General features: G+C 41.8%; 1 protein-coding gene and 2 non-coding genes across 3 annotated transcripts in view; all 3 read right to left on the reverse strand.

Annotated features, from left to right (window-relative positions):
* Window positions 1-1,301: 1,301 nt before the first annotated feature.
* TRNAP-UGG (transfer RNA proline (anticodon UGG)) lies at window positions 1,302-1,373 on the reverse strand. Its single transcript has one exon. It is a non-coding gene; the product is annotated as a tRNA-Pro (tRNA).
* Window positions 1,374-1,470: 97 nt separating this feature from the next.
* Window positions 1,471-1,542, reverse strand: TRNAP-CGG (transfer RNA proline (anticodon CGG)). The gene has a single exon. It is a non-coding gene; the product is annotated as a tRNA-Pro (tRNA).
* Window positions 1,543-2,656: 1,114 nt separating this feature from the next.
* Window positions 2,657-24,812, reverse strand: part of LOC128657330 (gastrula zinc finger protein XlCGF26.1-like) — a 60,742-nt gene continuing 38,586 nt past the window's right edge. Inside the window, exons 7-8 of the mRNA XM_053711633.1 lie at window positions 7,274-7,381; window positions 2,657-5,651 (exon numbers count right to left, since the gene is read on the reverse strand). Coding sequence (XP_053567608.1) covers window positions 4,495-5,651; window positions 7,274-7,381 — 1,265 coding nt within the window. The 3' untranslated portion in view covers window positions 2,657-4,494. The remainder of the gene's footprint in view (window positions 5,652-7,273; window positions 7,382-24,812) is intronic.

The raw sequence follows: 24,812 nt of genomic DNA on the forward strand, positions 1-24,812 counted from the left end.
TAACACACATTCCACTTAAAAAATAATATGGTTTTCAGTCTTGTAGTCCAAATATACTGTATATAGCATCTTTATTTAATTATATTCAGACCAAAAAATACAATTTGTGGAAACAGACTCTGTCGTACTCTATGCTTAACCAATCAGACTATAATAAAAACCTAGGTTTCAAAGATCTCAGGGTAGTGAAGAAAAACAAGTCTAGAAAAGATGTTAACATGGAATCTCTGTCCACAGAAAGATCATTCTTGAAATAAGAGGTCTAAAACTGTTGTATAATGCTCTTTTTCCCTAAGTGCTGACATTAAACAATTCAGAGCACTTAAGAGTATGATGTTTATTTTATGACGTGTACAAAAAAAATAATTATCTAAAGCAATTTCCTCACCTAAAGAAATACAACACTATCACTAAAATATACACCAGAATAGGCAGCATAGAGATTTTTTCTTATCTCCTTCAATCCCTGGGTTCATAAATTCTATTATTAATGAACAACATGTATGAAAAATGTTCTGTGGAGCAAGCCCATGTTTTGGGATAATTTCTGTGTTGGTGCTTTGATTTTGTTGATTAAATTGTTTGCCCAGTAGGTACGAGTTTCTCAGAATAAATCTTAGAAATGTCTGTTAGTCTATATTTTCCAAAAAACATGATTTCATAATTGGTCAAAGATTTTTCCTAAGTTTTTGAGCCACTTCAGTTTTGTCTTCTTTCCTGTGAGTACTATAGGTTTTAGTAATTTGATATCCTTTCAGTAGATCTAATGTATGTTAGAAAGAACACACTCTATATATGGTGAAGAGTATTTAAATCAAGGGCTCGTCTGGGATTTGAACCAGGGAACTCTCGCACCCGAAGCAAAATCATACCACTACACCAACGAGCCAGTAGGTCATCCCTGATTTGCTGGCAAGCATTTTGTTAGATATGTCTGATAAAGTATCATCAAAAAGGAAATAAAAACAATTCTTTCTTATGTTTAGTATCCTTCACATAACTGTAGGAAGTATCATTGCTTTGTGAATGAGATATAGGAAGATGGCGTCTGAGGAAGTTAACTCTTTAGGAGGAATCTATTTAAAGGAAATATTTATATGGTTTTCTTTTGCTAGAAAATTTGGGCTCATCCAGGATTTGAAAACGGGGCCTCTCACACCCAAAGCGAGAATCATACCCCTAGACCAATGAGCCTTAGATGCCATATTACATGTTTTTTTTAATTTTTTTTTTGTGTGAACTTAACTCTTAATTATTATTTAAAGGAAATAGTTCTATAGTTTTCTTTTTTCAGAAAATATAGGCTCATCCGGGATTTGAACCCAGGACCTCTCGCACCCAAAGCGAGAATCATACCCCTAGACCAACGAGCCTTAGATTCCATATTATATGTTTTTTTTATTTTTTTTGTGTGAACTTAACTCTTATTTAAAGGAAATAGTTCTATGGTTTTCTTTTTTCAGAAAAGTTGGGCTCATCTGGGATTTGAACCCGGGACCTCTCGCACCCGAAGCGAGAATCATACCCCTAGACCAACAAGCCTCAGATGCCATTTTATATGTGTTTTTCATTTTTTTGTGTGAACTTTTTCAACCTGGTCTCTAACACACATTCCACTTAAAAAAATAATAAGGTTTTCAGTCTTGTAGTCCAAATATACTGTATATAGCATCTTTATGTAATTATATTCAGACCAAAAAATACAATTTGTGGAAACAGACTCTGTCGTACTCTATGCTTAACCAATCAGACTATAATAAAAACCTAGGTTTCAAAGATCTCAGGGTAGTGAAGAAAAGCAAGTCTAGAAAAGGTGTTAACATGGGACCTCTCGCACCCAAAGCGATAATCATACCCCTAGACCAATGAGCCTTAGATGCCATATTATATGTTTTTTTTTATTTTTTTTGTGAACTTAACTCTTAATTATTATTTAAAGGAAATAGTTCTATGGTTTTATTTAAAGGAAATAGTTCTATGGTTTTCTTTTTTCTGAAAAGTTGGGCTTGTCTGGGATTTGAACCCGGGACCTCTCACACCCTAAGCGAGAATCATACCCCTATACCAAAGAGCCTTAGATTCTGTATTCTATGTTTTTTTTATTTTTTTATGTGAACTTAACTCTTAATTATTATATAAAGGAAATAGTTCTATGGTTTTATTTAAAGGAAATAGTTCTATGGTTTTCTTTTTTCAGAAAAGTAGGGCTCGTCCGGGATTTGAACCCGGAACCTCTCGCACCCTAAGCGAGAAACATACCCCTAGACCAACGAGCCTTGGATGCCATTTTATATGTTTTTTATTTTTTTTGTGAACTTTTTCAAAGAGGTCTCTAACACACATTCCACTTAAAAAAATAATATGGTTTTCAGTCTTGTAGTCCAAATATACTGTATATAGCATCTTTATGTAATTATATTCAGACCAAGAAATACAATTTGTGGAAACAGACTCTGTCGTACTCTATGCTTAACCAATCAGACTATAATAAAAACCTAGGTTTCAAAGATCTCAGGGTAGTGAAGAAAAACAAGTCAAGAAAAGATGTTAACATGGAATCTCTGTCCACAGAAAGATCATTCTTGAAATAAGAGGTCTAAAACTGATGTATAATGCTCTTTTACCCTAAGTGCTGACATTAAACAATTCAGAGCACTTAAGAGTATGATGTTTATTTTATGACGTGTACAAAAAAAATAACTATCTAAAGCAATTTCCTCACCTAAAGAAATACAACACTATCACTAAAATATACACCAGAATAGGCAGCATAGAGAATTTTTCCCATCTCCTTCAATCCCTGGGTTCATAAATTCTATTATTAATGAACAACATGTATGAAAAATGTTCTGTGGAGCAAGCCCATGTTTTGGGATAATTTCTGTGTTGGTGCTTTGATTTTGTTGATTAAATTGTTTGCCCAGTAGGTACGAGTTTCTCAGAATAAATCTTAGAAATGTCTGTTAGTCTATATTTTCAAAAAAACATGATTTCATAATCGGTCAAAGATTTTTCCTAAGTTTTTGAGCCACTTCAGTTTTGTCTTCTTTCCTGTGAGTACTATAGGTTTTAGCAATTTGATATCCTTTCAGTAGATCTAATGTATGTTAGAAAGAACACACTCTTTCAGGGCTATGAGCTTCAAAAGCTATGTTAATCAGGAAAAAGTGTCTCCTATCTTGAGAATCCTGTTCATCAGGAAGGGAAACTTCATGTTGTATCCAAGATTTTTAATATACAAAATAAACATGGCCATTTCTTTTTAAGTGACTTTGTGATCAATTCTGTGTAATCACAGAAGTGGGGGAGGATTGAATTTGGTCAGTCAAAGCATTTAATGTTTTATGAATGAATGAATCATTTGGTACATATATAATAATATATATTAATCTTTACATATACCTTGACAACCCCAATCCTTGCTTGCAGGGAAAAGTACCCATAAAAGGATTAAATATCTTCAGACATCATCTTCACACATCTTCCATTGACAGAGGCAAAGAGAATGGGGATTATGGGTAAGAGAACTTACACTTAACAGCTTTGCTGGGGTGCTCTTTGAATCCTCCTGCTGGCCAAGATTTGAATATCCCACTAGTAATTGGAATGAAGTTGTGGACTCTCCATGACATAGGAAAGAAGGATAACTTTTGGGTTTCAGATAGAGACTACCATTTTCAGATTTACTGCCATTATCAGATTTGCTTTATTCTCTTAGAATCCTTTGTTGAAGGAGAGCAATACTCTATTGGGGCCTATCTGAATACATTGGCTGAGACAGTGACAAGCAGCCTAGCTCACAGAAGTGCATTGCATCTAAGTGAGCCTGCCTATGCATGCCTTCAACAATGGATACAAAGAAAACAAAGCAAATTACATAAGAGATGTAAATTGGCATGTTCTTTCTGAATCATGAAATTTTAAATTTTGACATTAATTTAATACCATTGCTCCCCTGCAAATCTATGTACACAGAATCAAGCCATACTAAGTTTCAAGAAGTTTACTGAATAGAAGATTGTTTGGAGTGGAATAAATCTGCACAAGGACTTAAGTGTGAGGAGGGAGGAGCAAGCATTAAAAATGAAAAGTAATGTTATTGTTTTAGGTAAATAAAACTGTTTCTATTGTTATTATTAATGTAATAATTTTTCCCCTTCCACTAAAGTACAGGTGAAAAGTTGATCAAATATGAATGATTAATCAATTAAACTGGAGATAGTTTACCTCCAAATAATTTCAATGATCTATCCCTGCATATCTAATGATATATAATGAATTTAGTTATAGCCTGGTATAACTGTTAAAAAAATAGTCTGAAACTTATTCTAAAAATGAAAACCATAATTGAAATCAGTCTTACTGACTAGTGATTTAAATCAATTTGATTTAAATCAAATCCACCCTGGGGTTACCTCATAAATGCTAGAGGTACAGAAGGAACCTCAAACAGCTACAAAACTGCACGCCCCAGGGGGTCACATGCAGTCATCATCAGCACTTGGTATTGTGTGGGTGACAACTACGTATCACCCCCTGCACTGAGGTTAAACTCTGATTTCTTTTAATATGAGTTTTCTGATGCCTAATAAGAGTTGGTTTCAGATTAAAACATTCTCCACAGTCAGAACATGAAAATCCTTTCTCTCCTGTATGAATTTTCTGATGTGTAATAAGATTTTGTTTCTGAGTAAAACATTTTCCACAGTCAGAACATGAAAATCCTTTCTCTCCTGTATGAATTTTGAGATGCCTAATAAGATGTGATTTCTGAGTAAAACATTTTCCACAGTCAGAACATGAAAATCTTTTCTCCCCTGTATGAATTGTCTGATGTCTAATTAGAGTTGATTTCTGAGTAAAACATTTTCCACAGTCAGAACATGAAAATCTCTTCTCCCCTGTATGAATTTTCTGATGTCTAATTAGAGTTAATTTCAGAGTAAAACATTTCCCACAGTCAGAACATACAAATGCTTTCTCTCCTGTATGAATTTTTTGATGTGCAATAAGAGATGGTTTCAGGGTAAAACATTTTCCACAGGCAGAACATGAAAATCCTTTCTCCCCTGTATGAATTTTCTGATGCCTAATAAGAGTTGATTTCAGAGTAAAACATTTCCCACAGTCAGAACATGAAAATCCTTTCTCCCCTGTATGAATTTTCTGATGGTTAATAAGAGTTAATTTCTGAGTAAAACATTTCCCACAGTCAGAACATAAAAATGCTTTCTCTCCTGTATGAATTTTATGATGAGTAATAAGATTTGATTTTGTAGTAAAACATTTCCCACAGTCAGAACATGAAAATGTTTTCTCCCCTGTATGAATTTTCTGATCCGTAATAAGATGTGGTTTCTGAGTAAAACATTTTCCACAGTCAGAACATGAAAATCCTTTTTCTCCTGTATGGATTTTCTGATGAGCAACAAGAATGTTTTTATGGTTAAAACATTTACCACATATATGACAGGAAAATGGCTTTTCTCCTGTTTGAATTTTCAGATGTTTACAAAGATGTGATTTCTTAAGAAAACATTTCCCACATTCGGAACAGAAATTTCCCACGTGGCTTCTTTGATTTTGAAGAAGATGTAAAGAAGCATCTGCACTCTGATCATAACTAGAATAATTGCAGTTTGTGAATTCACCTGTCAATAAGAAACACAATGGGAGGAATGTTATTAATTACATAATTTTTATCATGAGAACATATAAACTGTTCTAATTTAGTCAGTCCCCTACAATTGTAGTAGACACTGTGACAACTAGACCTTTCCCCAGCTTCCATGCTAAGGCTTAAGGGCAGTTTACTGAACATTAGAGATAATTTCTGAGAATTCACACTTAGTCAAAGACCAAACTAAATAGAAATTAATGTTATTTTTCTACCTAATGTATCTAGTCCTTTTAAAATGATGTCTACAGAAACTTTTAGTAATACAATTATTTCAACCCATAGGGGCATATTTATTAAGCTCTGTAGGAAGCTTTATGCCCCATGTTTCCGGCGAGCTTTCAGAAGACCACTGCTCCATAACCTGTCCGCCTGCTCTGAGGCGGCCAACAGAAATCAACCCGATCGAATACGATCGGGTTGATTGACACCCCCTGAATCTGCAGGGGGCGGTATTGCATCAGCAGTTCACCAGAACTGTTGGTGCAATGATAAATGCCGAGAGCGTATAATGTCGGCATTTATCGATGTGCTACGGACATGATCAGCTATATCCGATCATGTCCGCTCGCACAATCATAAATATAACCCCTAAACTTATCTTTATAACTACTGCTTGTGTTCTTGTGGTTAAAACAAGAATGACTCTAGAACAACAAAACAATGAAAATGGCCCCAAGTGGTTTAGTATATCAAAGCAATATATAAAATCTTCAACAGAGAGAAGAATCTCACTCACGTGTCAACTACACCTTCTGGGATAATCAGCAGCTCCGCAGCCAACTGTATTAATCTAGCAATTCTGTTATATCATTTAGATGACAAGGAGTATTTAGCTGAAAGGCTTAAAGACCTCAATACAGCTAAACCGAAGGGATAACAACTTGTGACAAATCTCCAAAATAACATCAAACCACCAGTTAGTGAGTTAACTTAAAAAAGGCTAAAAGCATTTACATCACAGGAAAGAGGATTAAGTTTAAAAGCGCTTTAATATGCAAAATGAGTGCTTATGTGCACAAAACATTCAGTTTTATTGTTAAAGAATGTTGCATTTATGCCATATTCTTTACTTGTAATAAAGACCAGATTATCACTTTATATAAAAAGAAATATATACACTAAACTGTGCTCTGCAACCTTCACATGTTGCACACATACACTCATCTGCGCCCTGTTTCTAATAGACATGTCACACACAAACACTTACATGTGCCCTACATCCCTCACAAGGGTCACACACGTACACTCACATTTGCCCTGATTTCCTCAGACATGTCACACACGTACACTCACATGTGCCTGCCTTACTTCCCAAAGACATGTCACACACGTACACTCACATGTGCCCTACTTCCCAAAGACATGTCACGCAGTACCTTCACCTGTGCCGTTTCCCACAGACATGTCACAGTTACACTCACCTGTACCCTGCATCCCTTTCACATGTCACATATATACACTCACCTGTGCCCTGCTTCTCTAAGACATATAACACACGTATACTAACATGTGCCCTGCTTTCCTCAGACATGTCAGACATGTACACTCACCTATCCCCTCCATCCCACAGATATCTTACACACTTACACCTACCTGTACTTTTATTGTCACATATTTCCTGCTCTGCAGCTTCTGCCATATTTCTTTGCCATTGATCTTCTGTTTGTTCCATGTTACATGAATTCTTAGCATCATTTTCACCTGAAGAAAATAAAAAAAAAATCTTTAAAATTTCTGTAGCCTCCTTTAAAAAAAAAAAAAAAAAAATGGTTTAAAACAAAATGTGAAAAATGGTGCAATATAACCCTTTAAATGCTAAGCCATTTCCCCCCTTTGTGCTAATAAGCCATTTCCCCCCTTTGTGCTAAGCTGGATTTTTTTTTTTATATTTTAATTTTTAACTTTTTAAATTTTTTTCCAGATCCACAAGACTTATACCGCTGGAAAGGTTGGGCGATTACCTTTCCAACCGTGGGTCTTAGGGGTCTGTAGATGCTTATATACAGACTTCTAAGCCGCATGCCCCCATTTCCCTATATTGTACATTGTAATTTTTAAATCAAGTTGCGCAGTGACGTCATCACGTCATAGCGCGTGACGTCACAGTGCGAAACTTGAAGCCCCGGCAAAGCCTGTCACTATACAGGCTAGATTGCAGGGGTGGGAGTCAGTGGGAGCCCCCAGATTGCCCTTAAGGTGGGTGAGTGCTAATAACAGTTCTCAGCCATCGTCAGCACCTGACTGGGACAATTTGCGACGGTTCAGAGCCGTCATAAGCACTTAAAGGGTTAAGGTAAATACGCTTGAACCTACATCACTAGCAGTCACATCAGTAAGAAACATTCTATGTAATGACATTAGCACAACAGTAAATACAACCTGTGTCATGTATTAAAGTGAGTTAATTAGTATCAGTGATTTTACTCGATGCAAATACAGCCCCTATTGTAACCAATTCCCATGTGAGACGTATTAAAGTTTTCTTTTGAAATTTTGAAAATAAAATCTATTCTCCATTGCTTATTAAAATCTCACTATAGCCCATTTAATTATCTTTTTTTTAAAATATTTTTTATTGAATTTTTATTATACACAACTTTGTGACAAAAAGAGAGAGTATACAAGAAGTTTGTAAGCTGTATAAACTTGTACATCATAGTTATACATACAATGGGAGAAAGCAAACAATGTATAATAGCTTGAATTAATTCACTTTAGTCATGGCGTGATATAAGTCTTTTGAGCCCCATGGGCTGCAGCCCCAGCATTGACATACATTGTTGCCATCAAACATGTACATACAGTAATAATACCTATTAAAATATAAAGATATAAACAGTAGGAGTTTGATCATATTATATGAAAACTTTAAATGTATATGTAACCACATATGATTCACTTAGCCATACATTCCTAATGGAATTATTTGTTCAGATAGAGAACGGCTTGGTTTCCCATAATAATAGAGCCCTTATATGGGCCAATTATAATGTGGGGTGACAAATGACAACTTTTTAGTCATATTAGACATGAACCAAAAAAATATCTGTGAATAGATATGATCAACCTAGGTATGGGTGCGAGATTAGAGAATAAAAGGATATAATATTAATTGCGATGTTTACGAGAGAAACTGAAAGTAAGTCTCTGTGCATAATCAAGAATGCCAGAGCACTATATGGGGAGGGGGGAAAAATATCCAGCACCTTAATAATTTGAGGTTATTTTTATAGGACCTATTGATAATAGGGTCACTTATAAGCTTATTCTAGTACATGTATATATAAAAAGAAATCAGGTTTAATAAAGACCAGTCTAATATAAGTTTACCACTCTATGGAATCTAAGAATCCAATTGCATATAACAAGGGTATTGGTTATAAATTTTTCTTTGTAGCAATGAGGTATAATAAAACCTGGGTTATTTCTAGGTGAAAATGTGATTGAATTAGAGCTATATTATAAGAAGATTATTTTCCTCCTTTTAGTATGCTTAAACTCTGCCACCTGGGTACGAGCCCTATGCCCAGCAACAGGTCAACCAAAGTAGAAAATAAATTAATCCCCTTAGTGGGTTGTTATATATGACAAGTTTAGTACCTCAGTAATGAAAACTAGCATGAATTATTCAATATCTTAGTAAACTAGATCATATAGCTTAGAAATGAAGGAGAAACATATTATATATATATATATATATATATATATATATATATATATATATATATATATATATATATATATATATATATATATATATATATATATATATTCAGTACCTGGTAAATACCTAAAAAATTGGTATAAAAATAACATTTATCAATCTCATATGTCAACAGGTAAATCAGATTAACCCTCAACGTGAAAGAAGACATTTGAAAAAGGTTAATCTTAGACCTAACAAAACAATAATATATCCTCAATTATATCAAATGTGACTTATAGATGGACAAAAGGCCACAGGTACTAGAGGGACATGCAAGCAGTAAAATACATAGCCATTTAGCCTCAACGCTATATATTTGTGTAATTTTCCCTAGTTTGTGGAGTATGCTAGGCTCAGTCCCTTTAGTAGTTTTAGTATACAGCTTAATGAAGTGGAATATTCTAAGAAGTAGAAGATCCATCTGCGTTAAATATAACGTGATTTAATCACATAGAGTTTATGAATATGAGTATTGATGACTAGAGTGTATACAGGGTAAATGTAGACTCTGGAAAAACTGATGACTTAACTATATATCCAGAAGGCACCTTCTAATTAAAGTATATAGCTAAGATTTTGTAACCTAGCTAGTATAAACTATAGGAGCTAGCAAAGCTAGAAACATATATACAATAAATGGAATTTAAAGTAAGATCCAGAGAAACACATTTAGTAACATGATCTGAAATCTTAAAGAAACACCTTATGACTGCATGTTGTAAGTTAGAAAGTCTAAACAAATGTGGGACAAGTGCTAATATCAGGTCTTAGAGCAAAACTTTACCCCACTCCGAAACTAAAGTTTATAATGATCTGGGTGTCTTCTGAGAGGTACGTAGCCAGCATACTCCTTACAGTGGACAGTAGTGACACCTCATGTGTCCAGCTCCTAGGTCCCGTCATTTTAATGCCTTCAAAAAGAGAAAGGAAAACAGAATTTATGTTTACCTGATAAATTACTTTCTCCAACGGTGTGTCCGGTCCACGGCGTCATCCTTACTTGTGGGATATTCTCTTCCCCAACAGGAAATGGCAAAGAGCCCAGCAAAGCTGGTCACATGATCCCTCCTAGGCTCCGCCTACCCCAGTCATTCGACCGACGTTAAGGAGGAATATTTGCATAGGAGAAACCATATGATACCGTGGTGACTGTAGTTAAAGAAAATAAATTATCAGACCTGATTAAAAAACCAGGGCGGGCCGTGGACCGGACACACCGTTGGAGAAAGTAATTTATCAGGTAAACATAAATTCTGTTTTCTCCAACATAGGTGTGTCCGGTCCACGGCGTCATCCTTACTTGTGGGAACCAATACCAAAGCTTTAGGACACGGATGATGGGAGGGAGCAAATCAGGTCACCTAGATGGAAGGCACCACGGCTTGCAAAACCTTTCTCCCAAAAATAGCCTCAGAAGAAGCAAAAGTATCAAACTTGTAAAATTTGGTAAAAGTGTGCAGTGAAGACCAAGTCGCTGCCCTACATATCTGATCAACAGAAGCCTCGTTCTTGAAGGCCCATGTGGAAGCCACAGCCCTAGTGGAATGAGCTGTGATTCTTTCGGGAGGCTGCCGTCCGGCAGTCTCGTAAGCCAATCTGATGATGCTTTTAATCCAAAAAGAGAGAGAGGTAGAAGTTGCTTTTTGACCTCTCCTTTTACCGGAATAAACAACAAACAAGGAAGATGTTTGTCTAAAATCCTTTGTAGCATCTAAATAGAATTTTAGAGCGCGAACAACATCCAAATTGTGCAACAAACGTTCCTTCTTCGAAACTGGTTTCGGACACAGAGAAGGTACGATAATCTCCTGGTTAATGTTTTTGTTAGAAACAACTTTTGGAAGAAAACCAGGTTTAGTACGTAAAACCACCTTATCTGCATGGAACACCAGATAAGGAGGAGAACACTGCAGAGCAGATAATTCTGAAACTCTTCTAGCAGAAGAAATTGCAACCAAAAACAAAACTTTCCAAGATAATAACTTAATATCAACGGAATGTAAGGGTTCAAACGGAACCCCCTGAAGAACTGAAAGAACTAAGTTGAGACTCCAAGGAGGAGTCAAAGGTTTGTAAACAGGCTTGATTCTAACCAGAGCCTGAACAAAGGCTTGAACATCTGGCACAGCTGCCAGCTTTTTGTGAAGTAACACAGACAAGGCAGAAATCTGTCCCTTCAGGGAACTTGCAGATAATCCTTTTTCCAATCCTTCTTGAAGGAAGGATAGAATCTTAGGAATCTTAACCTTGTCCCAAGGGAATCCTTTAGATTCACACCAACAGATATATTTTTTCCAAATTTTGTGGTAAATCTTTCTAGTTACAGGCTTTCTGGCCTGAACAAGAGTATCGATAACAGAATCTGAGAACCCTCGCTTCGATAAGATCAAGCGTTCAATCTCCAAGCAGTCAGCTGGAGTGAGACCAGATTCGGATGTTCGAACGGACCTTGAACAAGAAGGTCTCGTCTCAAAGGTAGCTTCCATGGTGGAGCCGATGACATATTCACCAGATCTGCATACCAAGTCCTGCGTGGCCACGCAGGAGCTATCAAGATCACCGACGCCCTTTCCTGATTGATCCTGGCTACCAGCCTGGGGATGAGAGGAAACGGCGGGAATACATAAGCTAGTTTGAAGGTCCAAGGTGCTACTAGTGCATCCACTAGAGCCGCCTTGGGATCCCTGGATCTGGACCCGTAGCAAGGAACTTTGAAGTTCTGACGAGAGGCCATCAGATCCATGTCTGGAATGCCCCACAGTTGAGTGACTTGGGCAAAGATTTCCGGATGGAGTTCCCACTCCCCCGGATGCAATGTCTGACGACTCAGAAAATCCGCTTCCCAATTTTCCACTCCTGGGATGTGGATAGCAGACAGGTGGCAGGAGTGAGACTCCGCCCATAGAATGATTTTGGTCACTTCTTCCATCGCCAGGGAACTCCTTGTTCCCCCCTGATGGTTGATGTACGCAACAGTTGTCATGTTGTCTGATTGAAACCGTATGAACTTGGCCCTCGCTAGCTGAGGCCAAGCCTTGAGAGCATTGAATATCGCTCTCAGTTCCAGAATATTTATCGGTAGAAGAGATTCTTCCCGAGACCAAAGACCCTGAGCTTTCAGGGATCCCCAGACCGCGCCCCAGCCCATCAGACTGGCGTCGGTCGTGACAATGACCCACTCTGGTCTGCGGAAGGTCATCCCTTGTGACAGGTTGTCCAGGGACAGCCACCAACGGAGTGAGTCTCTGGTCCTCTGATTTACTTGTATCCTCGGAGACAAGTTTGTATAGTCCCCATTCCACTGACTGAGCATGCACAGTTGTAATGGTCTTAGATGAATGCGCGCAAAAGGAACTATGTCCATTGCCGCTACCATCAAACCTATCACTTCCATGCACTGCGCTATGGAAGGAAGAGGAACGGAATGAAGTATCCGACAAGAGTCTAGAAGTTTTGTTTTTCTGGCCTCTGTCAGAAAAATCCTCATTTCTAAGGAGTCTATTATTGTCCCCAAGAAGGGAACCCTTGTTGACGGAGATAGAGAACTCTTTTCCACGTTCACTTTCCATCCGTGAGATCTGAGAAAGGCCAGGACGATGTCCGTGTGAGCCTTTGCTTGAGGAAGGGACGACGCTTGAATCAGAATGTCGTCCAAGTAAGGTACTACAGCAATGCCCCTTGGGGCACAGCTAGAAGGGACCCTAGTACCTTTGTGAAAATCCTTGGAGCAGTGGCTAATCCGAAAGGAAGCGCCACGAACTGGTAATGCTTGTCCAGGAATGCGAACCTTAGGAACCGATGATGTTCCTTGTGGATAGGAATATGTAGATACGCATCCTTTAAATCCACCGTGGTCATGAATTGACCTTCCTGGATGGAAGGAAGAATTGTTCGAATGGTTTCCATTTTGAACGATGGAACCTTGAGAAACTTGTTTAAGATCTTGAGATCTAAGATTGGTCTGAACGTTCCCTCTTTTTTGGGAACTATGAACAGATTGGAGTAGAACCCCATCCCTTGTTCTCCTAATGGAACAGGATGAATCACTCCCATTTTTAACAGGTCTTCTACACAACGTAAGAATGCCTGTCTTTTTATGTGGTCTGAAGACAACTGAGACCTGTGGAACCTCCCCCTTGGGGGAAGCCCCTTGAATTCCAGAAGATAACCATGGGAGACTATTTCTAGCGCCCAAGGATCCAGAACATCTCTTGCCCAAGCCCGAGCGAAGAGAGAGAGTCTGCCCCCCACCAGATCCGGTCCCGGATCGGGGGCCAACATTTCATGCTGTCTTGGTAGCAGTGGCAGGTTTCTTGGCCTGCTTTCCCTTGTTCCAGCCTTGCATTGGTCTCCAAGCTGGCTTGGCTTGAGAAGTATTACCCTCTTGCTTAGAGGACGTAGCACTTTGGGCTGGTCCGTTTCTACGAAAGGGACGAAAATTAGGTTTATTTTTGGCCTTGAAAGGCCGATCCTGAGGAAGGGCGTGGCCCTTACCCCCAGTGATATCAGAGATAATCTCTTTCAAGTCAGGGCCAAACAGCGTTTTCCCCTTGAAAGGAATGTTAAGTAGCTTGTTCTTGGAAGACGCATCAGCTGACCAAGATTTCAACCAAAGCGCTCTGCGCGCCACAATAGCAAACCCAGAATTCTTAGACGCTAACCTAGCCAATTGCAAAGTGGCGTCTAGGGTGAAAGAATTAGCCAATTTGAGAGCATTGATTCTGTCCATAATCTCCTCATAAGGAGGAGAATCACTATCGACCGCCTTTACCAGCTCATCAAACCAGAAACACGCGGCTGTAGCGACAGGGACGATGCATGAAATTGGTTGTAGAAGGTAACCCTGCTGAACAAACATCTTTTTAAGTAAACCTTCTAATTTTTTATCCATAGGATCTTTGAAAGCACAACTATCTTCTATGGGTATAGTGGTGCGTTTGTTTAAAGTGGAAACCGCTCCCTCGACCTTGGGGACTGTCTGCCATAAGTCCTTTCTGGGGTCGACCATAGGAAACAATTTTTTAAATATGGGGGGGAGGGACGAAAGGAATACCGGGCCTTTCCCATTCTTTATTTACAATGTCCGCCACCCGCTTGGGTATAGGAAAAGCTTCTGGGAGCCCCGGGACCTCTAGGAACTTGTCCATTTTACATAGTTTCTCTGGGATGACCAACTTGTCACAATCATCCAGAGTGGATAATACCTCCTTAAGCAGGATGCGGAGATGTTCCAACTTAAATTTAAACGTAATCACATCAGGTTCAGCTTGTTGAGAAATGTTCCCTGAATCAGTAATTTCTCCCTCAGACAAAACCTCCCTGGCCCCATCAGACTGGTTTAGGGGCCCTTCAGAACCATTATTATCAGCGTCGTCATGCTCTTCAGTATCTAAAACAGAGCAGTCGCGCTTACGCTGATAAGTGTGCATTTTGGCTAAAATGTTTTTGACAGAATTATCCATTACAGCCGTTAATTGTTGCATAGTAAGGAGTATTGGCGCGCTAGATGTACTAGGGGCCTCCTGAGTGGGCAAGACTCGTGTAGACGAAGGAGGGAATGATGCAGTACCATGCTTACTCCCCTCACTTGAGGAATCATCTTGGGCATCATTGTCATTGTCACATAAATCACATTTATTTAAATGAGAAGGAACTCTGGCTTCCCCACATTCAGAACACAGTCTATCTGGTAGTTCAGACATGTTAAACAGGCATAAACTTGATAACAAAGTACAAAAAACGTTTTAAAATAAAACCGTTACTGTCACTTTAAATTTTAAACTGAACACACTTTAATACTGCAATTGCGAAAAAATATGAAGGAATTGTTCAAAATTCACCAAAATTTCACCACAGTGTCTTAAAGCCTTAAAAGTATTGCACACCAAATTTGGAAGCTTTAACCCTTAAAATAACGGAACTGGAGCCGTTTTTAACTTTAACCCCTTTACAGTCCCTGGTATCTGCTTTGCTGAGACCCAACCAAGCCCAAAGGGGAATACGATACCAAATGACGCCTTCAGAAAGTCTTTTCTATGTATCAGAGCTCCTCACACATGCGACTGCATGTCATGCCTCTCAAAAACAAGTGCGCAACACCGGCGCGAAAATGAGGCTCTGCCTATGATTTGGGAAAGCCCCTAAAGAGAAAGGTGTCTAAAAAAGTGCCTGCCGATATAATCTTATCAAAATACCCAGATTAAATGATTCCTCAAGGCTAAATATGTGTTAATAATGAATCGATTTAGCCCAGAAAAAGTCTACAGTCTTAATAAGCCCTTGTGAAGCCCTTATTTACAATCTTAATAAACATGGCTTACCGGATCCCATAGGGAAAATGACAGCTTCCAGCATTACATCGTCTTGTTAGAATGTGTCATACCTCAAGCAGCAAGAGACTGCTCACTGTTCCCCCAACTGAAGTTAATTCCTCTCAACAGTCCTGTGTGGAACAGCCATGGATTTTAGTAACGGTTGCTAAAATCATTTTCCTCATACAAACAGAAATCTTCATCTCTTTTCTGTTTCTGAGTAAATAGTACATACCAGCACTATTTTAAAATAACAAACTCTTGATTGAATAATAAAAACTACAGTTAAACACTAAAAAACTCTAAGCCATCTCCGTGGAGATGTTGCCTGTACAACGGCAAAGAGAATGACTGGGGTAGGCGGAGCCTAGGAGGGATCATGTGACCAGCTTTGCTGGGCTCTTTGCCATTTCCTGTTGGGGAAGAGAATATCCCACAAGTAAGGATGACGCCGTGGACCGGACACACCTATGTTGGAGAAATCCGGATCCTCTGACTCTCGACCACAGAATTCGGCCGCACATTCCCGGTATGAGGTCAGGGGTGAGCAACTGATCTTCGCTTCCACAATAAAAAAAAACGGTGTTAAAAGTTTGTTGAAGCGGTGTCTGAAGCTGTATGGTAATGTGTGGTTCCTTCCGAAGCTTTAGGATACTTTCCTCCAGTTCGGGCTCCAGTATGGCTTTAGCGCAGATAGGTGGGCTGATCGAGGTAGATAACATTCTTTGAGGGCTTTCCTCTCTCTTGACTGGGCTCCGGATCCTTCTGCATTTCTCAGTAGTGGGCATAGATGGCTGTTTTTCTTCACTCTGATAAGCGACTAGGAGATTAGTATCTGTCGTGGAATTAACGGCTTGCCTGATTCCATCTCCTTTATAGCCGCACTGTACTATCTCCATTGTGGCAGTAACATTGCTATTAATTTTAAGTGCAAAGTCTACAAGCAAGATGTGCAGGGCCTTATGGAACTCCTCCATCTTAAATTTGTAGGTAAGAAAGCCTGTTTTAATCCCGCTTGCTGGTTGAGGCAGTTCAGGATAACATTGTAAGGCCACTGCCTTACCCTGCTATCGGTCCAGATTAGAACTCCAATTTGTACTATCTTCTGTAGGTGCAGCAATAACTCATAAAGTACTATCTGTGTGAGGTATTTGTGGATGCTTATTTATTCCTTGGATAATCGTTAGATGATCTAGGAAACATTAGGAGCCTCTAGTTTTGAGTCTATCATTGCTGCCGTCCGGACACCCCCCCTCCCCATTTAATTATCTTACGGCTAGATTTAGAGTTTGGCGTTAGCCGTCAAAACCAGCATTAGAGGCTCCGGTTTTGGGCTACCGCTGGTATTTAGAGTCGTGTAGGTAAGTTTCTAACGCTCACTTTCCAGCCACGACTTTTCCATACCGCAGATCTCCTTACGTCTATTGCGTATCATATCTTTTCAATGGGATCTTTCTAACGCCGGTATTTAGAGTCTTGGCTGAAGTGAGCGTTAGAAATCTAACGACAAAACTCCAGCCGCAGAGAAAAGCCAGGAGTTAAGAGCTTTCTGGGCTAACACCGGTTCATAAAGCTCTTAACTACTGTGCTCTAAAGTACACTAACACCCATAAACTACCTATGCACCCCTAAACCGAGGCCCCCCCACATCGCCGCCACTCTATTAAATTTTTTTAACCCCTAATCTGCCGACCGCACACCGCCGCCACCTACGTTATACTTATGTACCCCTAATCTGCTGCCCCTAACACCGCCGACCCCTATATTATATTTATTAACCCCTAATCTGCCGCCCCCAACGTCGCTGCTACCTTACCTACAATTATTAACCCCTAATCTGCCGACCGGACCTCACCGCTACTATAATAAAGTTATTAACCCCTAATCCGCCTCACTAACCCTATAATAAATAGTATTAACCCCTAATCTGCCCTCCCTAACATCACCGACACCTAACTTCAAGTATTAACCCCTAATCTGCCGACCGGACCTCACCGCTACTCTATTAAATTTATTAACCCCTAAAGCTAAGTCTAACCCTAACACCCCCCTAAGTTAAATATAATTTAAATCTAACGAAATAAAAAAAATCTTATTAAATAAATTATTCCTATTTAAAGCTAAATACTTACCTGTAAAATAAACCCTAATATAGCTACAATATAAATTATAATTATATTGTAGCTATTTTAGGATTAATATTTATTTTACAGGCAACTTTGTATTTATTTTAACCAGGTACAATAGCTATTAAATAGTTAATAACTATTTAATAGCTACCTAGTTAAAATAATTACCAAATTACCTGTAAAATAAATCCTAACCTAAGTTACAATTAAACCTAACACTACACTATCAATAAATTACCTACAATTATCTACAATTAAACCTAACACTACACTATCAAAAAAATAAAAAAAGCTAAGTTACAAAAAATAAAAAAATAATTTACAAACATAATAAAAATATTACAACAATTTTAAACTAATTACACCTACTCTAAGCCCTCTAATAAAATAACAAAGCCCCCCAAAATAAAAATAAATGCCCTACCCTATTCTAAAATTAAAATTGAAAAGCTCTTTTACCTTACCAGCCCTTAAAAGGGCCTTTTGCGGGGCATGCCCCAAAGAAATCAGCTCTTTTGCCTGTAAAAAAAAACACAATACCACCCCCCAACATTACAACCCACCACCCACATACCCCATATCTAACCCAAACCCCCCTTAAATAAACCTAACACTAAGCTCCTGAAGATCTTCCTACCTTGTCTTCACCACGGATCTCCTCTTCTGCCCGGATAGGATGAAGACTTTGGAGCCTCTTCTGGATTTCTTCTTGCCGGATAGGACGAAGACTTTGGGACCCTCTGGAGGACCGATCGGTGATACCCGGCGTGGTGAAGATAAGGTAGGGAGATCATCAGGGGCTTAGTGTTAGGTTTATTTAAGGGGGGTTTAGGTTAGATTAGGGGTATGTGGGTGGTGGGTTGTAATGTTGGGGGGGGATTGTATGTTTTTTTTACAGGCAAAAGAGCAGAATTCTTTGGGGCATGCCCCGCAAAAGGCCCTTTTAAGGGCTGGTAAGGTAAAAGAGCTTTTCAATTTTAATTTTAGAATAGGGTAGGGCATTTTTTTATTTTGGGGGGCTTTGTTATTTTATTAGGGGGCTTAGAGTAGGTGTAATTAGCTTAAAATTGTTGTAATATTTTTATAATGTTTGTAAATTATTTTTTTATTTTTTTGTACTTTAGTTAGTTTATTTAATTGTATTTATTTGTAGTGATTTGTATGTAATTTATTTATTGATAGTGTAGTGTTAGGTTTAATTGTAACTTAGGTTAGGATTTATTTTACAGGTAATTTTGTAATTATTTTAACTAGGTAGCTATTAAATAGTTCTTAACTATTTAATAGCTATTGTACCTGGTTAAAATAAATACAAAGTTGCCTGTAAAATAAATATTAATCCTAAAATAGCTACAATATAATTATTATTTATATTGTAGCTATATTAGGGTTTATTTTACAGGTAAGTATTTAGCTTTAAATAGGAATAATTTATTTAATAAGAGTTAATTTATTTCGTTAGATTTATATTATTTTTAACTTAGGGGGGTGTTAGGGTTAGCTTTAGGGGTTAATACATTTATTAGAGTAGCAGCGAGGTCCGGTCGGCAGATTAGGGGTTAATAATTGAAGTTAGGTGTCGGAGATGTTAGGGAGGGCAGATTAGAGGTTAATACTATTTATTATAGGGTTTTTGAGGCGGGAGGGAGGCGGATTAGGGGTTAATACATTTATTATAGTAGCGGTGAGGTCCGGTCGGCAGATTAAGGGTTAATTATTGTAGGTAGCTGGCGGCGACGTTGTGGGGGGCAGATTAGGGGTTAATAAATATAATATAGGGGTCGGCGGTGTACGGAGCGGCAGATTAGGGGTTAAAAAAATATGCAGGTATCAGCGATAGCGGGGACGGCAGATTAGGGGTTAATAAGTGTAAGGTTAGGGGTGTTTAGACTCGGGGTACATGTTAAGGTGTTAGGTGCAGACTTAGGAAGTGTTTCCCCATAGGAAACAATGGGGCTGCGTTAGGAGCTGAACGCTGCTTTTTTGCAGGTGTTAAGTTTTTTTCAGCTCAAACTGCCCCATTGTTTCCTATGGGGGAATCGTGCACGAGCACGTTTTTGAAGCTGGCCGCGTCCGTAAGCACCGCTGGTATTGAGAGTTGCAGTGGCGGTAAATTATGCTCTACGCTCCTTTTTTGGAGCCTAACGCAGCCATTCTGTGAACTCTAAATACCAGCGGTACTTAAAAGGTGCGGGGGGAAAAAAAACAGCGTTAGCTACGCGGGTCGTTACCGACAAAACTCTAAATCTAGCCGTTAATTATTTTCTTCAATGATTTGGATAGAACATACACTTTAAAAAAAACTTTCTAATTTACTTCTATTATCAATTTTGCTACATTATCTTGTTATCCTTTTGTGACGGATACCCCCGGCTAACCCAACTGGGTAGCTCCGCCAAAAAGGGTCCTGCTTCCTCCCTGCCGACTGCAGCTATGTAGCTGGCAAGTGACCACAGCCTGTAGACACCCCTGATGCCTGACAGCACCAGTACTCAGGGTCCCACCCTGTGGCAGACTCCAGCTACCCAGACTAGGTAGCTCTTCCAGCGTGTCCTTCCTCTGCCTGGAACAGGCTGCTATGTAGCTCAGGATAGTGATTTTAGCTGGAGCTCGACCAAATAACTAGACACACTAGCATTCAGGTTACACAGGAACTGATTTTATTGAAAACATACACTCCTTTTATACAGACAGTTCATCATGATAAGACCCTGGACAATCCCACTATTTTCCCGCCATTCCCGTCCCTCCAGACAGCCCGGCACCTCCATAGGAGCCACAGTCTTACATAATCCCAATACTTAGGGGTGGCGGGTTCGGGTGATCCCGGTGGAGCGGCGGCACTTCCAGGGTGTCATTTTAAAGCTCTCGGTCACAGTCCAAAAATCAACATGATTTGTTACTGGGGACCGGAGTTACAGTCCGTTGAAGTTATGGGGTTAGGGGTGTCCAAAACCCCCAGTTCCCAAAGGAGCTCCCCTCCGGTAATTACCCCACCTCTTGTCCTCCCTAGGGGCTACTAATCCCCAAAAGAGCGGAGCTCTGGGGCACATGGTTGCTGGAGTGACGTGGGGTAAAGTTAGCAGGTTTCTTGCTGTCCTGTGGCCGACCCGGAGTTCCAGGAGCCTGGCCAGCCTGAGAGGGGTTAGGCGGGTGTCCGTTGTGAGGCTGCCGACCGGGAGTTCCAGGAGCCCGGCCAGCCTAGGAGGGTTTTCCTGGTCATAAACCAACTCTTCTCTGAACACAAAAACATGCCAACATAAAGCAAACAAACAGTCTCCAGAGATGGTGGTTGCTCTGAGGAGCCCAAAACCACTGAGAAACAACAGGGTGAGGTTGTAGGGAGGTGGGGGGTAGCCTTAGCCATCTGATATCCGTGACATCTCCCCGCCTCCAGTTCGGCAGATCCGGCTAGACCCTTAACGGGTCAGCCTGGGGCTGTCCAACAGTGGCCCTCCACTTCTCGGTTGCTGAGAGAGGTTATCCCATCTCTCCTGAGCTTGGGGCACCCTGGGGGGGTTCCTGCTGGAGTTTATACCCTGCGCCCTGGGCGCAGGGATAGTCACATAATGCAAAGTCCCAAACAAGTTTGCTAAGGCCGACTCCCAAACAATTGCTGTTCCACAAGTTCCAGTGTCCTTAAGTTCCATGGCCAAACTGTCTCCCTCTGTGACACTCTGTTGAGTACCGGCTGACCCACCCACAAAGCTAGTGCCGTTTTCCCAGCTGTATTCCCACCCCAGACCAGAGGGGGAGGTTGCTCCTTGGTGGGGCAGGTAAAGCTTGGGTGCCCAAACATGTGGCACCAACTGAATACAATTTTATCCTCCTTGCCCAATGCAAAACCTGCCCCGTGTGAGAAATACTCCTGGACAAGAAAAGGGTAGAGACCCTGCCTAGCTACTGAGGGGAGAGTCCGTCTGTCTCTTCTCCCGAGAAGATCTACCGCTGGGGAGGGAGGTCTGCTACTTCCTCTCCATGGGAAACTGTGCTGCCGCTGGGGAGAGAGACCAACTGTCTCCTCTCCCAGAAAGGGATTCGGCCGCTGGGGAGAGATATCGATACCCATCTCTCCCTGCAAGGGTTTCTCTGTAAGGGGAGGGAGGACGACTACCTCCGCTCCCGGGGGATGGCCCTGCCGCTGGGGAGAGAGACCGACTGTCTCCTCTCCCGGCTCTGCCGCTGGGGAGAGAGACCGACTGTCTCCTCTCCCAGGAAGGGGTTCTGTTTACGGGGAGGGAGGACGACTACCTCCGCTCCCAGGGGATGGCTCTGCCGCTGGGGAGAGAGACAGACTGTCTTCTCTCCCGGCTCCTGGCTCTGCCGCTAGGGAGAGAGACCGACTGTCTCCTCTCCTAGGAAAGGGTTCTGTTTACGGGGAGGGAGGACGACTACCTCCGCTCCCAGGGGATGGCTCTGCCGCTGGGGAGAGAGATCAACTGTCTCCTCTCCCGGCTCTGCCACTGGGGAGAGAGACCGACTGTCTCCTCTCCCGGGAAGGGGTTCTGTTTATGGGGAGGGAGGACGACTACCTCCGCTCCCAGGGGATGGCTCTGCCGCTGGGGAGAGAGAACGACTGTCTCCTCTCCCGGCTCCTGGCTCGAGAGACCGACTGTCTCCTCTCCCGGGAAGGGGTTCTGTTTATGGGGAGGGAGGAGGATTATCTCCGCTCCCAGGGGATGGCTCTGCCGCTGGGGAGAGAGACCGACTGTCTCCTCTCCCGGCTCCGCCACTGGGGAGAGAGACCGACTGTCTCCTCTCCCGGGAAGGGGTTCTGTTTACGGGGAGGGAGGACGACTACCTCCGCTCCCAGGGGATGGCTCTGCCGCTGGGGAGAGAGACAAACTGTCTCCTCTCCCGGCTCCTGGCTCTGCCGCTGGGGAGAGAGACTGACTGTCTCCACTCCTGAGAAGGGGTTCTGCTGCTGGGGAGAGTTATTGACATCCATCTCTACCTGCAAGGGGTTCTCTGTAAGGGGAGGGAGGACAACTACCTCCGCTCCCAGGTTTCCTGGAGCTGTTACAGGTGCTGGGAAGAGGCCGGCGGCTCTCTTCCCTGTTGTCAGCACTTCTGCTGGAGTGACTCCCTTGTCCAAGTCTATAAGCACAGAGCCAGACTGCTGATCAGGATCCAGCAGCCCTGGTTCCCTTTCTCTTTGCTGCCACTCCTCCACAGTCAAGCTCCATGAATCCCAGAGGGCTGCACCCCAGATCTGTATGCTCCTGGCACGCTGCTTAGCGAGATCCAGCAGCCTCTTGTATTCCTTGACCAGTGCCTCTTCCTGGACAATTATAAAATCCAGATCGTCCAGCAGCCAGGTCTCCTCCAAGAGATCCAGCAGTTCCTCTTGGAGCCCAGAGATATCCTCCAGACCCTGGTCTGTCTCGCTCCCTAACTGTGGGTCCTCTGTCCTTTTTGTAAACAACAATCCAGGGCCGCTGAAGCCAAAGCCCTCTGTGGGGATCCTTCCTCCAGCCATGGCTGTGCTTGCATAGCGAGCCATTGGAGGGCTTGATAGCCGTCCTCCACCCACATCTCTTGCTGGATCAGTCTATGTAGAACAGCTAGCCATTCCTTCTTTGGCTGTTCTCCCAGGAAAGGCAGTCTCACGGTCCACCGTACCCGGAATCTCGTGTCATTCGTGGGGAGGTCCTTTCCATTTTCCTGCTCCCGTTGCAGAGCCTCCCACCAAAGGTCTCGAAGGGCAAGGTTCCTCCATGTCAGAACGTCCTGTTCCGAACAAGGATCCTTTGTTCCAGTCAGCATCTTTTGTACTCTCCCTAGGAACTCTGCCTCCATATTTAGTGGCTACTGTGGTATGTCTCCTCTGTCAGCAGGAACCTTTTAAAAGAAGCAGATCCCACCGCTGCCAGCCAATGTGACGGATAACCCCAGCTACCCTGACTGGGTAGCTCCGCCAAAAGGGGTCCTGCTTCCTCCCTGCCGACTGCAGCTATGTAGCTGGCAAGTGACCACAGCCTGTAGACACCCCTGATGCCTGACAGCACCAGAACTCAGGGTCCCACCCTGTGGCAGACTCCAGCTACCCAGACTAGGTAGCTCTTCCAGCGTGTCCTTCCTCTGCCTGGAACAGGCTGATATGTAGCTCAGGATAGTGATTTTAGCTGGAGCTCACCCAAATAACTAGACACACTAGCATTCAGGTTACACAGGAATTGATTTTATTGAAAACATACACTCCTTTTATACAGACAGTTCATCTTGATAAGACCCTGGACAATCCCACTATTTTCCCGCCCCTCCAGACAGCCCGGCACCTCCATAGGAGCCACAGTCTCACATAATCCCAATACTTAGGGGTGGCGGTTTCGGGTGATCCCGGTGTCATTTTAAAGCTCTCGGTCCCCAGATGCCACAGTCCAAAAATCAGCATGATTCGTTACTGGGGACCAGAGTTACAGTCCGTTGAAGTTATGGAGTTAGGGGTGTCCAAAACCCCCAGTTCCCAAAGGAGCTCCCCTCCGGTAATTACACCACCTCTTGGCCTCCCTAGGGGCTACTAATCCCCAAAAGAGCGGAGCTCTGGGGCACATGGTTGCTGGAGCGACGTGGGGTAAAGTTAGCGGGTTTCCAGCTGTCCTGTGGCCGACCGGGAGTTCCAGGAGCCTGGCCAGCCTGAGAGGGGTTAGGCGGGTGTCCGTTGTGAGGCGGCCGACCGGGAGTTCCAGGAGCCCGGCCAGCCTAGGAGGGTTTTCCTGGTCATAAACCAACTCTTCTCTGAACACAAAAACATGCCAACATAAAGCAAACAAACAGTCTCCAGAGATGGTGGTTGCTCTGAGGAGCCCCAAACCACTGAGAAACAACAGGGCTGAGGTTGTAGGGGGGTGGGGGGTAGCCTTAGCAGTCTGATATCCGTGACACCTTTGCTGAAGGAACAGCCTTGCACTGCTGGCAGCTAGATGAACACATCTAGTAAACCAATCACAACAGACAAATGTGTGCAGACACCAATCAGCAGCTAG

The sequence above is a fragment of the Bombina bombina genome, chromosome 4, assembly GCF_027579735.1.
Source record: "Bombina bombina isolate aBomBom1 chromosome 4, aBomBom1.pri, whole genome shotgun sequence".
Lineage (NCBI taxonomy): Eukaryota > Metazoa > Chordata > Amphibia > Anura > Bombinatoridae > Bombina > Bombina bombina.